The sequence below is a fragment of the Camelus bactrianus genome, chromosome 32 (genome assembly GCF_048773025.1).
Source record: "Camelus bactrianus isolate YW-2024 breed Bactrian camel chromosome 32, ASM4877302v1, whole genome shotgun sequence".
In the NCBI taxonomy this organism is placed as follows: domain Eukaryota; kingdom Metazoa; phylum Chordata; class Mammalia; order Artiodactyla; family Camelidae; genus Camelus; species Camelus bactrianus.
This window is the reverse complement of record NC_133570.1, coordinates 18,901,046-18,912,344: the sequence shown is the minus strand read 5'-3', so window position 1 is coordinate 18,912,344 and position 11,299 is coordinate 18,901,046. Positions and strand designations below refer to the sequence as shown.

At 38.4% G+C, this 11,299-nt stretch overlaps 1 protein-coding gene across 4 annotated transcripts in view; it reads left to right on the top strand.

Annotated features, from left to right (window-relative positions):
- Positions 1-115: 115 nt before the first annotated feature.
- The window catches only part of CHEK2 (checkpoint kinase 2), a 37,286-nt gene continuing 26,102 nt past the window's right edge, over positions 116-11,299 (top strand). Inside the window, exons 1-5 of one of the 4 annotated variants that reach the window (XM_074356654.1) lie at positions 128-223; positions 1,227-1,389; positions 2,375-2,729; positions 10,721-10,845; positions 10,960-11,107. In XM_074356654.1, coding sequence (XP_074212755.1) covers positions 2,381-2,729; positions 10,721-10,845; positions 10,960-11,107 — 622 coding nt within the window. In that variant the 5' untranslated portion in view covers positions 128-223; positions 1,227-1,389; positions 2,375-2,380. Of the gene's footprint in view, positions 224-1,226; positions 2,730-10,720; positions 10,863-10,959; positions 11,108-11,299 lie in introns of those variants that run through there. The other 3 variants (XM_010951277.3, XM_074356653.1, XM_074356655.1) reach the window with 3 other exon arrangements.

Below are 11,299 nucleotides of genomic sequence, written 5' to 3'. Positions count from 1 at the left end.
TACCCAGGGGAAACCTGGATCCTGAGTTCCGCTTTACATTTTAAACTACAACTCCCGGAAAGCATTGAGGCCATGTGGAGGGCCACATCCGCTGTTTCTCATTGGTCCTATGGAGGCAGAGGGGTGTTGTGATTGGCTGAGGGTGGAGTTTGTATCTGCGCGTTTAGCGCCACTCCGCTGGCTGCGGCTGCTTTGGGTGTGCGGTTCTAGGTGGGCTCACGCGGTGAGTCATAGTGGGGAACTTCTCGTGGGCGTTTGGGGGTTCGAACCCTGCCCTCAGGGTCTTATTGCGAGCTGAATTTCCTGAGCTTCCGCTTTGTCCTGTGTTTGAGCTTGGGAAGGGGGGAGAGGAATGTGTGGGCGACTCTTCCTTTTTAGATAGACTTCGAGGTGAAGTTCACTTCCCTTGTTACTTACAAGCTGAAACTGGCCCAGCCGTATGGGATGAGAGATAACAAAGTTGTGCTCTTGAAAATCAGAGCGAAGTTGCTTTGTAAAGAGTTTTATAAGTGTTAGTAATTATTTCCACACTTAGGTTCAATCTGGAAAATACCTATTGGGAACCCATTCTTAGCCTCTAGGCGCTGCAGGAACTGGAAACACAGACTAGTGTAGGAGGATGCCTGTGAGTGACCGTAAGGAAGTGTGGGGATAGGGTGGCGAGAAGAGGGTGGGAGGACACCATTCTTCCTTGGGACTCAGTTTCTCTGTTTGAAAAAAAAATGTGTTGCGGTTGTGAAAGCCTTTTCCGGCTTTCAGATACTTTGGGCCTGGAACTCCCAATTATCAAGCATTACTGGGGTGTGGAGAGTAGCGTTGATGCCTCATGTAATTCTCAGATCTTTCTCCTTTTTGGGGGGTTTAGGGAGGTTGTGATCTACCTAAAGATCGTGCAAAGAGTTGACTTATATATCTTTTTTTAAAAAATTCATTTTTCATTTTTTGTTGTTCTTTGTTTTGGGGGAGGTAATTAGGTATATTTACTTATTTTGATGGAGGTAATGGGGATTGAACTCAGACCTCGTGCATGCTAGGTACAACTCTACCACTCAGCTCTACCCTCCCCCTCGACTAAAACATCTGACTCAACTTCAGACCTGTTTACTTCTAACCTGTCCAATATACTTTTTCCTCGTGGCGGAGGCCAACGGGGTCCTGGCCTGGTGGACCCTTATTTATCATGAACCATGATGGCGGCTGTCTCTTGATGCACTGTCTTTTGCCAGTTTTCAGGGCAGAGAAGTCTTGCTCCAAAAGCTGCAGGAGGACACAGCGTGGCTGAGGTGGTAGAGCAGCAGGTCCTGCTCTGGCAGCACCTCCCTGGTGTGCTTTAAGGAAAACGCATCAGGACCTTTACATCTGGAAAGCTGTGTAAATGCAATAATCAGTGTAAGTCGTGTTTACTGTATTCTCCTTGAAGGATAGCCTGAGTGGGAATCTGAGGAGAATGCACCTTTATTTATTTATTTTTTAAAACTCAGATTAAGGATTTAAAGTTAGGGATTGAAAATTTGACTTTACTGTAGGTTCTGTTGTCAGAGTTGAACTGTCCATCAAATTCTAAAGCAAGGGTGAGAACCTCTGTTATGGTCTTCTGTGTCTTTAAGAATTGTTTCTTCAGGCTTCTGTTGGGCTGGGAGGCCTTTTAGGATGCTGAAAAGACCAACCCCATTGTTAATTAGCATCACAAAGCGCTAGGTGGAGTGGTTTAGAGCAGGTTTTGTGTTTTGCCTTATTAAGTGGCCTGGCTCTTAGTTTTGGAGTCAAGGAATCTAGAATGAACCACAGGACTTGGCTCCTCCAGGAGCTTGCTAGAGGGAGAAGGGGCATCAGTGACATTTTATGTAAGTAACCACCCTGGGGTGGTGCAGCGAATTTCTGTAGAGCTTTGCCCATTGTCTACCCCAAGCCACCTGACCCTTCCCCTTCTTTCCTTTCCAAAAATATATATGAAGTTTAGTAAATATAGTGTTGATTGTATTAATGAATACATTACTAATTTAAAACTTTCCATTTTTCATTTAAAACATTAGATGAATGTAAGCTGTTATGAGTCTCTCCTCCTCCTCAATTCAGTTTCATTGCTTTTTACTTATTTACAGTCTTCAAATAAATTTTTTTGTTTCTTTCCACTGTGGTTTGTGGCTGTCAGGCAGAAAACTTCGGGTGAAAATTATCTGATGAAAAGCTCAGTCCAGCAGAATTATAGTTAGTATGTCTAGACTTAGAGTTTTAATTTTTGCAGAGCATGATTGCCCTGGATGGATATATACATATATATATATTTTGGCTAAGGTAATATGTCCATCCTTCATTCTTGACCTTTAGTCTTGTTCCTTGAAACTCACCTTATTGTTGGACACTTATCTTTGAGGTCGTGATGTCTCGGGAGACAGATGTGGAGTGTCAGCAGTCCCATGGCAGTGCCTCCCCGCAGTCCCATGCCAGCGGTACCTGCTCTCAGTCCCAAGGCAGCTTCTCGCAGTCCCATGGTCCCTCCTCACAGACACACGGCTCCTCTTCACAGTCTCAGGGCATGTCCAGCTCCTCCACCAGCACAGTGCCCACGTCCAGCCAGTCTTCTCACTCCAGCTCGGGCACGCTCAGCTCCTTAGACACAGTGTCCACTCAGGAACTGTGTTCTATTCCCGAGGACCAAGAACCTGAGGAGCCTGTCCCTGCTCCCTGGGCTCTATTATGGGCCCTTCAGGATGGATTCTCTAATCTTGGTAAGACCCTTTGTTACACTGTAATATTTTGTTTAGAAAAACACTTATAGAAAGTTGTTGCAACAGGTAGCTCAAGACAATCCTGAAATGATCCTGGAGTTTGAAAGTGATGAAAGATGAAACCAAGGAAGCAGTAGTGCTTTGGGTAGTGCTCTGGCTCTTCCTTGCTGTGGATCCTTTTCTTTTTTTCTAATTGAAGTATAGTTAGTTTACAATGTTATGTCAATTTCTGGTGTCAGCGTAATAGTTCAGTCATACATATGCATACATATATTCATTTTCATGTTCTTTTTCATTATAGGTTACTATAAGATATTGAATATAGTTTCCTGTGCTGTACACATTTATTCTTTCAACAGATACTAACTGAGCATTTGCAGTGTGTTGTCCATATGAAGAGAGTTGTGGACCTGTTCCCTAGAAAAATGCTAATTCATGCAATCATGCAATCTTGAAAACATCTGTCATCTATTCACAGAAACTTCACCACTTAACCTCTGCTGTGCTGCAGCAGCTTCGGAACATCAGTGTTTCAGTGTCAGAATGGAGAAGGCTATTTGTTGACTCCCTGTTACTTGTTTTTATCTCAAAATAGCCAACCTCGCAGTTTAAATATATCCATTCCCTCTGACACCTGGTTGCAACAGTAAGGCTTTCGCTATCTGTGTGTTTTAAGTAGCATTTTCCCTCCCTGTCAGATTAAAATGACCTCTCCATTTAAAAGAAAAATTGAACTTGACGTTAAAGTATAGAAAATAATAATATAAAGAAATGAATGACTAATGTGCCATTTTGTGCCTTGTCACTCACCCTTCCCTTTTATGTCATGTCCAACTTTGATGACTTGAAAAAATAGTAAAAACTGGAGGAAAAATGTAGCAACATCCATATGTACAACTTTAAATCTAGAAGTAAACATTTGAAGCTATTTCTTACTCATTTAAGCCATATTTTAAAGATAGGCTTAGGGTTTATGTATGGGGAGTGGGACACAAATGGTGAGTTAGGGTGAAGTGGATGTATCACCTTTAAAAGTAAAATTACATGTATAAGGAGCTTGATAGGGTGACCAGCATAAAGTAGTTGCTCAACAAAAAGGAGCTATTTTATTGTTATTATGTGTCATGATTCACAACAAGTTTTCTTCTAATTATTTTACAGTTTTAGTTCTTATACTGACCCATTTTAAGTTGATTTTTGCATGTGGTATGAAATTTTGTCCAAATTCATCCTTTGGTGTGTGAATGTCCAGTTGTCCAACCACTATTTCTTGAGGAAACTATTCTTACTCCCTTGAATGGTCTTAGCACCCTTGTAAAAGATTATTTGACCATAAATGTGAGGGTTTAATTCTGGACTTTCAATTCAATTCTATTGATCTATGTGTTTATCCTTGGTCCAGTACCATAAAATCTCGATTACTGTAGCTTTGTAGTAAGTTTTGAAATCCAGAGAATGAGTCTTGATTTGTTCTTCTTTTTCAAGATTGTTCTGACTATTATGTTTCTTTAGATTTCCATATGTATTTTAGGATAAGTTTGTCACTTCCTTGGATTTTGATAGAAATTACACATTAAATCTATAGATCAATTTGGGTAACATTGCTATCTTAACTATGTTAAGTCTTTGACTCTGTGAACATGGGATATCTTTCATATTTAGATCTTTAATTTCTTTCAATGATGTTTTGTAGTTTTCAGTGTACAACTCTTACACTTTAAAAAATTCATTCCTAAGTATTTTTTAAATGTTTACTTTTCATTGTGGTAGAAAACATATATATATAACAAAATTTTGTCATTTTAGCCATTAAGTGTACAGTTCAGGGCATTAAGTACATTCACAATGTTGTGCAACCATCACCGTTATCTATTTCCAAAATGTTTTCCTCTGGTAAATTTTTTTTCCCCACCTCAGCTTTATTGAGATATAACTGACATATATAATATTGTGTAAATTTAAGGTATACAATATGTTGATTTGATACACTTACATGTTGCAGAATGATTACTAATATAGCCTTAGATCACATCACATAATTACCATTTCCTTTCCGGAAATTTATGCTCTTAGCAAAGATTATTTGACCATAAATGTGAGGGTTTAATTCTGGACTTTCATTTCTGTTCCATTGATCTGTGTGTCTGTCTCTATGCCAGTACCACAAAATCTTGCTTACTGTAGCTTTGTAGTAAGTTTTGAAATCTAGAGTATATAATACAGTGTTATTAGCTATAATCACCAGACCTCCAGAACTTACTCATCTTGTAGCTGGAACTTTGTACCCTTGGACCGACCTCTCCCCTTTCCCCTGCTTCCCAGCCCCTGGCAACAACCACTTTACTCCGTTTCTATGAGTTCTGCTTTTTCAGATTCCACATACAAGTGAGATCACACATGATTTGCCCTTTTTCTGTCTGGCTTATTCACTTAGCATAATTCCCTCAAGGTTCATCTGTGTTGTTGCAAATGGCAGGATTTCCTTTTTCTCATGGCTGAATAATACTCCATTGTATATATACTAATCTTGCTTGACTTACGATGGAGTTGCATTCCAATAAGCCCATGGTAAGTTGAAAAAGCACTTAATACACTTAATACAGCATAGCTTATAAGCCTTACTACCTTAAATATGCTCAGAACACTTAACGTTAGCCTACAGTTTGGCAAAATCATCTAATACAAAGCCTAGTTTATAATAAAGTGTTGAATGTTTCATGTAATTTATTGAATACCACACAGAGAGTGCAACACAGAATGTTTGTATGGGTTCGGAATGGTTGTTAGTGTTCTGGTTGTTCACCCTTGTGATTGCGTGGCTGGCTGGGAGCTGTGTCTTGCTGCCACAGCCCAGCATCATGAGAGAGTACTGGACTGCATCTCACTTGCCCGGGAGAAGATAAAAATTCAAAATTTGCAGTATGGTTTCTACTGAATAAATACAGGTTTTGTGCCACCTTAAAATCGGAAAATTATAGGTGGAATCACTGCGTCTTTATGCCACATCTTCTTTATCCATTCATCCATTGATGGACACTTGGGTTGTTTCCACATCTTAGCTATTGTGCCTTAATGAACATGGGAGTGCAGATACCTCTTTGAGGTCCTGTTTTCATTTCCCTTGGACATATACTCAGAGGTGGGATTGCTGGATCACATGGCAGTTCTATTTTTAACTTCCTGAGGAGCCTCCATGCTGTCTTCCATAGTGGCTGCAACAAACATTCTCACAAACAGTGCACAAAGGTGGTTCCCTTTTCTCTACATCCTTCCCAACATTTATAATCCCTTGTCTTTTTGATGATAACCATTATAACAGGTGTGAGGTGATGTCTTACGGTGGTTTTGATTTGCATTTCCCTGATAATTAGTGATGTTGAACACCTTTTCAAGTAGCTGTTGGCTGTTTGTACATCTTGGAAAAATGTCTCTTCAGTTCCTCTGACCATTATAATTGGATTGTTTGTTTTTCTGCTACTGAATTGTATGGGTTCTCTGCATATTTTGGATATCAATCACTTACCAGATATATGATTTGCAAATATTTTCTCCCAATCTGTAGATTGTCTTTTCATTTTGTTTGCTGTTTCTTTTGCTGTGCAGAAGCTTTTTAGTTTGATTTGGTCCTTATTATGAATTTTTGCTTTTGTTGCTTGTACTTTTGGTGTCATATCCAAAAAATTGTTACCAAGACCAATGTCAAAAAACTTTTTCCTTGTTTTCTTTTAGTTTTTTGGTTTCACTTCTGTTTAAGTCTTTAATCTATTTCATGTTAATTTTTGTGAGTGATATAAAATAGGGGTCCAGTTTCATTCTTCTGCATGTGGTTATTCAGTTTTACTAACACTATTAAAGAGATTTACCCTTTACCCGTTGAGTTCTTCTGGTAATTTCTAACCAGACACCAATTTCTCTGTGTCTTTGAGTTTACTTGTTTTAGATATTTCATGTAAATGGAATCATAATATATGTCCTTTTGTGTCTGGCTTCTTTCCCTTAGCATATTTTCAAAGTTCATTCATGTTGTGTTATGTATCAGAACTTTATTTTTTTAATGACTGAATAATATTCCGTTGTATATATATACCACATTTTGTTTATCTATTCTTCTGTTGATGGACATTTTGCTATTTCTACCTTTTGGCTATTTTGATTAATGCTGTGATGAATATTTGTGATAAGCATCTATTTGGGTCCCTGTTTTCAATTTTTTTTTGGTTATTTACCTAGGAGTGCAATTGCTGGATAATATGTTTAACTTTTTAAGGAGCCACCAAATTTTTTCACAGCAGCTGCACTATTCTATATTCCCACTAGCAGTGTACGGAGGTTCTAATTTCTCTGCATTTCACCACCACTTATTATCTGTCTTTTAATTTTAGTCCTCATAGTAGATGTGAAGTGGTTTCTCATTGTGGGTTTTTTTTTCTTCTGTAAGAGAAAACCAGGAGGTTTTCATTGTGGTTTTGGTTCACATTTCCCTGATGGCTAGTGATGTTAAACATCCTTTCATGTGCTTATTGGCCATTTTTATATCTTTGAAGAAATGTCTATTCAGATCCTTTGCATGCTTTTAAATTGGATTGTTTGTCTTGTTGAGTTGTAAGGGTTCTTTATATATGGTGGATATAAATCCCTTATTAGATACATGTTTTACAAATAGTTTCTCTTATTCTTTGAGGCTATTTTTTTTTCACTTTCTTGGCAGTGTTCTTTGATGCACACAAATTTTTAATTTGATTATACTATATTTTTCTTTCATTTCTTGTGCTTTGGTTTCATATCTAAAAAGCATTGCTTAACTCAAGGTTACAAATCTTTATCACTACTTTTTCTTCTTAAAGTCTTATAGTTTTAGTTCCTACAATTAGTCTTTGATTCTGTTTTAGTTGCTTTTTGTATATGGTGTGAAGTAAACTTCAGCTAGATTATTTTACACGTAGATATCCACTTGTCCTAGCACCATTTGTTGGAAAGATTATTTTTTCCCCAATGAATTGTGTTGGCACCTTGTTGAAAATCAGTTGACTGTAAATGTGATTTATTTATGGTTTCTTAATTCTTCTCCATTGATCTGTATGTCTAACCTTTCGCTAGTACCACACTGTCTTGATTATGGTAGCTTTGTAGTACATTTGGAAATTGCATAATGTTAAGTAAGCCCTCTAACTTTGTACTTCATTTTGAAGAATGCTTTTTTGCTATTTTTTTTTTCCTTTCTATTCTGGGTCCTTGGCTTTCCATAGGAATTTTAATTTGAACTTGTTAATTTCTGCAAAGAAGGCAGGTGGGATTTTGATACAAACTGTATATAGTTTGGGAGTTTTGTCATCTTAACAACATTAATCAATGAACATTTACATAGGCCTTTTAAATTTTTTTCAGCAATGTTTTGTAGTTTCTAGAGTATAAGATTTGTACATCTGTTAAACTTATTATCAAGTATGTTATTCTTTTTATGCTATTGTAAATTGAATTATTTTCTTAATTTCATTTTAGGTTTGTCTATTGTTTATATATAGAAATATAAGTGGTTTTTGAATATTGATCTTGTATCCTGTAATGTTGCTGAACTTGTTTATTAGGTCTAATCATTTTTAGTGGATTCCATAGGATTTTCTACATACAAGATTGTGTCACCTGTGAATAGAATTAGGTAGATTTGCTTCTTCCTTTCCGATATGATGCCTTTCCCTTTCCCTCCCGCCCTCCCTTCCTTTAATTGCCCTGACTTGAACCTCTGCTACAATGAGTAGAAGTGATAAGAGCAGACATCCTTGTCTTATGTGATGTTCCTCTCCCCTACCCCACTGACACCATCTCACCTGTGTCCATTCTTCATTACTAGGAGGAGGGGCCCATCCTTCCTGGGGTTCATACCCCAGTTGCCGCACTGAGAGCTTTTGGTCCCCTTCCCTCCTGCCTTGCGTTCCCTGCCCTCCTCCACACGTCTTCCTGAAGAGGGCTCTTCTAATGAGCCAGGGTCAGAGCAGGCCCTTCCACCCTTCCGTGGGCAGCCTCCTCTTCTACTTTCTGTCTATCATCCCTGGGCTGTTGGTGTCCTGATGAACTCTCCATGCCTTTCCTGGGGCAAGTGCCCCAGAAGCTCCAGGTTTCTAGTAGAAATACCATGGTTCATTTATTCCTCCCCCTGTTAATACATGCTTAGGTTGTTTCCAGTTTTCACTCCGGCAAGCAAAAGCTGTGGTGAATGTCCTTTTTGCCTCCTTGGTCAGTTGAGCAAATGTCTCTCTAAGGTAGACATTGCTGGGCCATAGAGTTGGCATGGCTTTATCTTGTAATGGATACTGCTATATTGCCTTCCAAAAGGGCTGTTCAGTCTATTCTTCCTGTCTTGCCTCCTCCATGAAGCCCCCTTGATAGCCCCAGGCAGAGTTGCCAAGGCTTTTAATCAGTGCTTCCCCTCCTGAGAGCCTGCCTACCTGCTGTATTGTTGTTGCTTCCATGTTCATTTCCCCACCAGACTGCAAACTCTAAGTGATTCACTTAAGTTTTTGAAGAAGTTATATTTGCATTAGGTGCAAAATTCAAAGGAGGTGCAAAGCCTTCATCCAATTTCTGTCCTTCCCCCAAATACTTCCTGGTATTGCTGATTTCTCATGTAGCTTTCCGAAAGTATAGAAGCAACTAAATATCTGTATGTCCTTTTTTTCTCTTTAATGTTTATACTAATCGTAATTCACAACACACTGGTTGTAACTTGTTTTTTATACTTAACAATGTATCTTAGATATCCTATCAGAATATAAAAATCCTCATTCCTTTTTATAGATATATAAATTTATTGAACTTGCCCCTTACTAATGGACATTAAAGTTGTTGACAGTCTTTTGCTTTGTGAATAACCTTGGACACATGTTCTTATGTCCTTCCAGAATGCATATGATTATACCGTAGGATAAATTCCTAGAAGTGGTGTGTGCTTACGTAATTTAAAGAAATTGTGAAATTCTGATAGTTGACACATGGAATCTTAATGTATTTATGGATTCTAAAATTTCTTGTATTGAGGTAGCTTGGCCATTTTCATATGTTTGAGCTGTTTGTATTTCTGTCTCTTATAAATTGTCTCTTTTTATCCTTTACCCATTTTCTTCTGGATTATTTGTCTTTTCCTTATTGCTTTGTAGGAACTTTACAGATGCTAGGGAAATTAGTCCTTTGTGGTGTGAGTTGCTGATGTTTGCCCTGGTCTGTCCTTCCATGAACATTTTGCTTGTCTACCACATGCATTGTCCTAGGTGCTGGAACTGGTCTCTTAAAGGAGAGACTCAAGGCTGCCCTCCTGGAGTTTGTTCTAACGGGAATGCCAGGTGGCAATATACAGATAATAAAGATAATTTTCAGTTATGGTCCATACAAAGGCCATGGTGATTATAGTGAGCGGGTGGTGAATTGGGAGTCTGCTTTATATAGAAAGTGGAAGATGCTAATTTGCAGACACAAAAGGCAAGATGGCCATTCAAATAGTTGGGAATGAAGAGTTCTAAGGCCACAGGGGAGGTTGAGCCCTGCACATTTGGGGCAGTGAAAGGAGGTCGGTGGAACTGGGTGTGATGATCAAGGGAAGGGGAACAAGGTGAATCTGGGAGGGAAGCAGGGGCTGGATCCTGAGCATCTAGCCTGCTATGTGGAGTGTAGATTTTATACTAAGTGTGATGCAAAGCCTCAGGAGAGTAATAAGTAGGAAGTTATTATTATACCGTAAGTATTTTTTTCCAAATCGTTAAAAATCGTTTGAGAACTTTAACAACTGCTTATCATTTCATAGCTTTGTCTAAACCATAATTTATTTAGCTCTTTGGCATAATTTTTTTTCTCTACTCCCAGTTTTAATCTTATAAAACTGTGATAGACACATCTATAATCTTGATTGCCTTCTTAAGCCACTTTCCTACAAGTAGATTTTATGAGCAATTTTTAAGGGTGTTTGATTCAATGTCCCTCCGGTGTGTGCTTTTGTGTTACAGAGTGTGTTAATGACAACTACTGGTTTGGGAGGGATAGAAACTGTGAATACTGCTTTGATGAGCCCCTGCTGAAAAGAACCAATAAATACCGGACTTACAGCAAGAAACACTTTCGGATCTTCAGAGTAGGTGACAACTGGCTGTACGTTTGGGAAATCTGGTAATCTGGATATCACTCTTAGATCCGCACTAAAATGTCCCACTGTTAAAACTTTGAAATAAAATGTTCTCTATTTTAGGAAATGGGTCCTAAAAATTCTTTCATCGCATACATAGAAGATCACAGTGGAAATGGAACCTTTGTAAATAGAGAGCTTGTAGGGAAAGGAAGACGCCTTCCTCTGAGTAACAATTCTGAAATTGCACTTTCAGTGTGGAGTAATAAAGGTAATATTATTGTCTTCTGGTTACTGGATTTTTTCTCCCCTCCCGTATAAAAGGAAAAATGATGTTGTGTCCATTGCAGAATATGGTTTAAGTAAATAAAGTAAGTCGCTTAGCATTCAGGATTCATCTCAGTCCTAGTTGCATTTTTAAATTATGAAAAGTTCTATTAAGACAGATTTTCTAAGGTTGAAT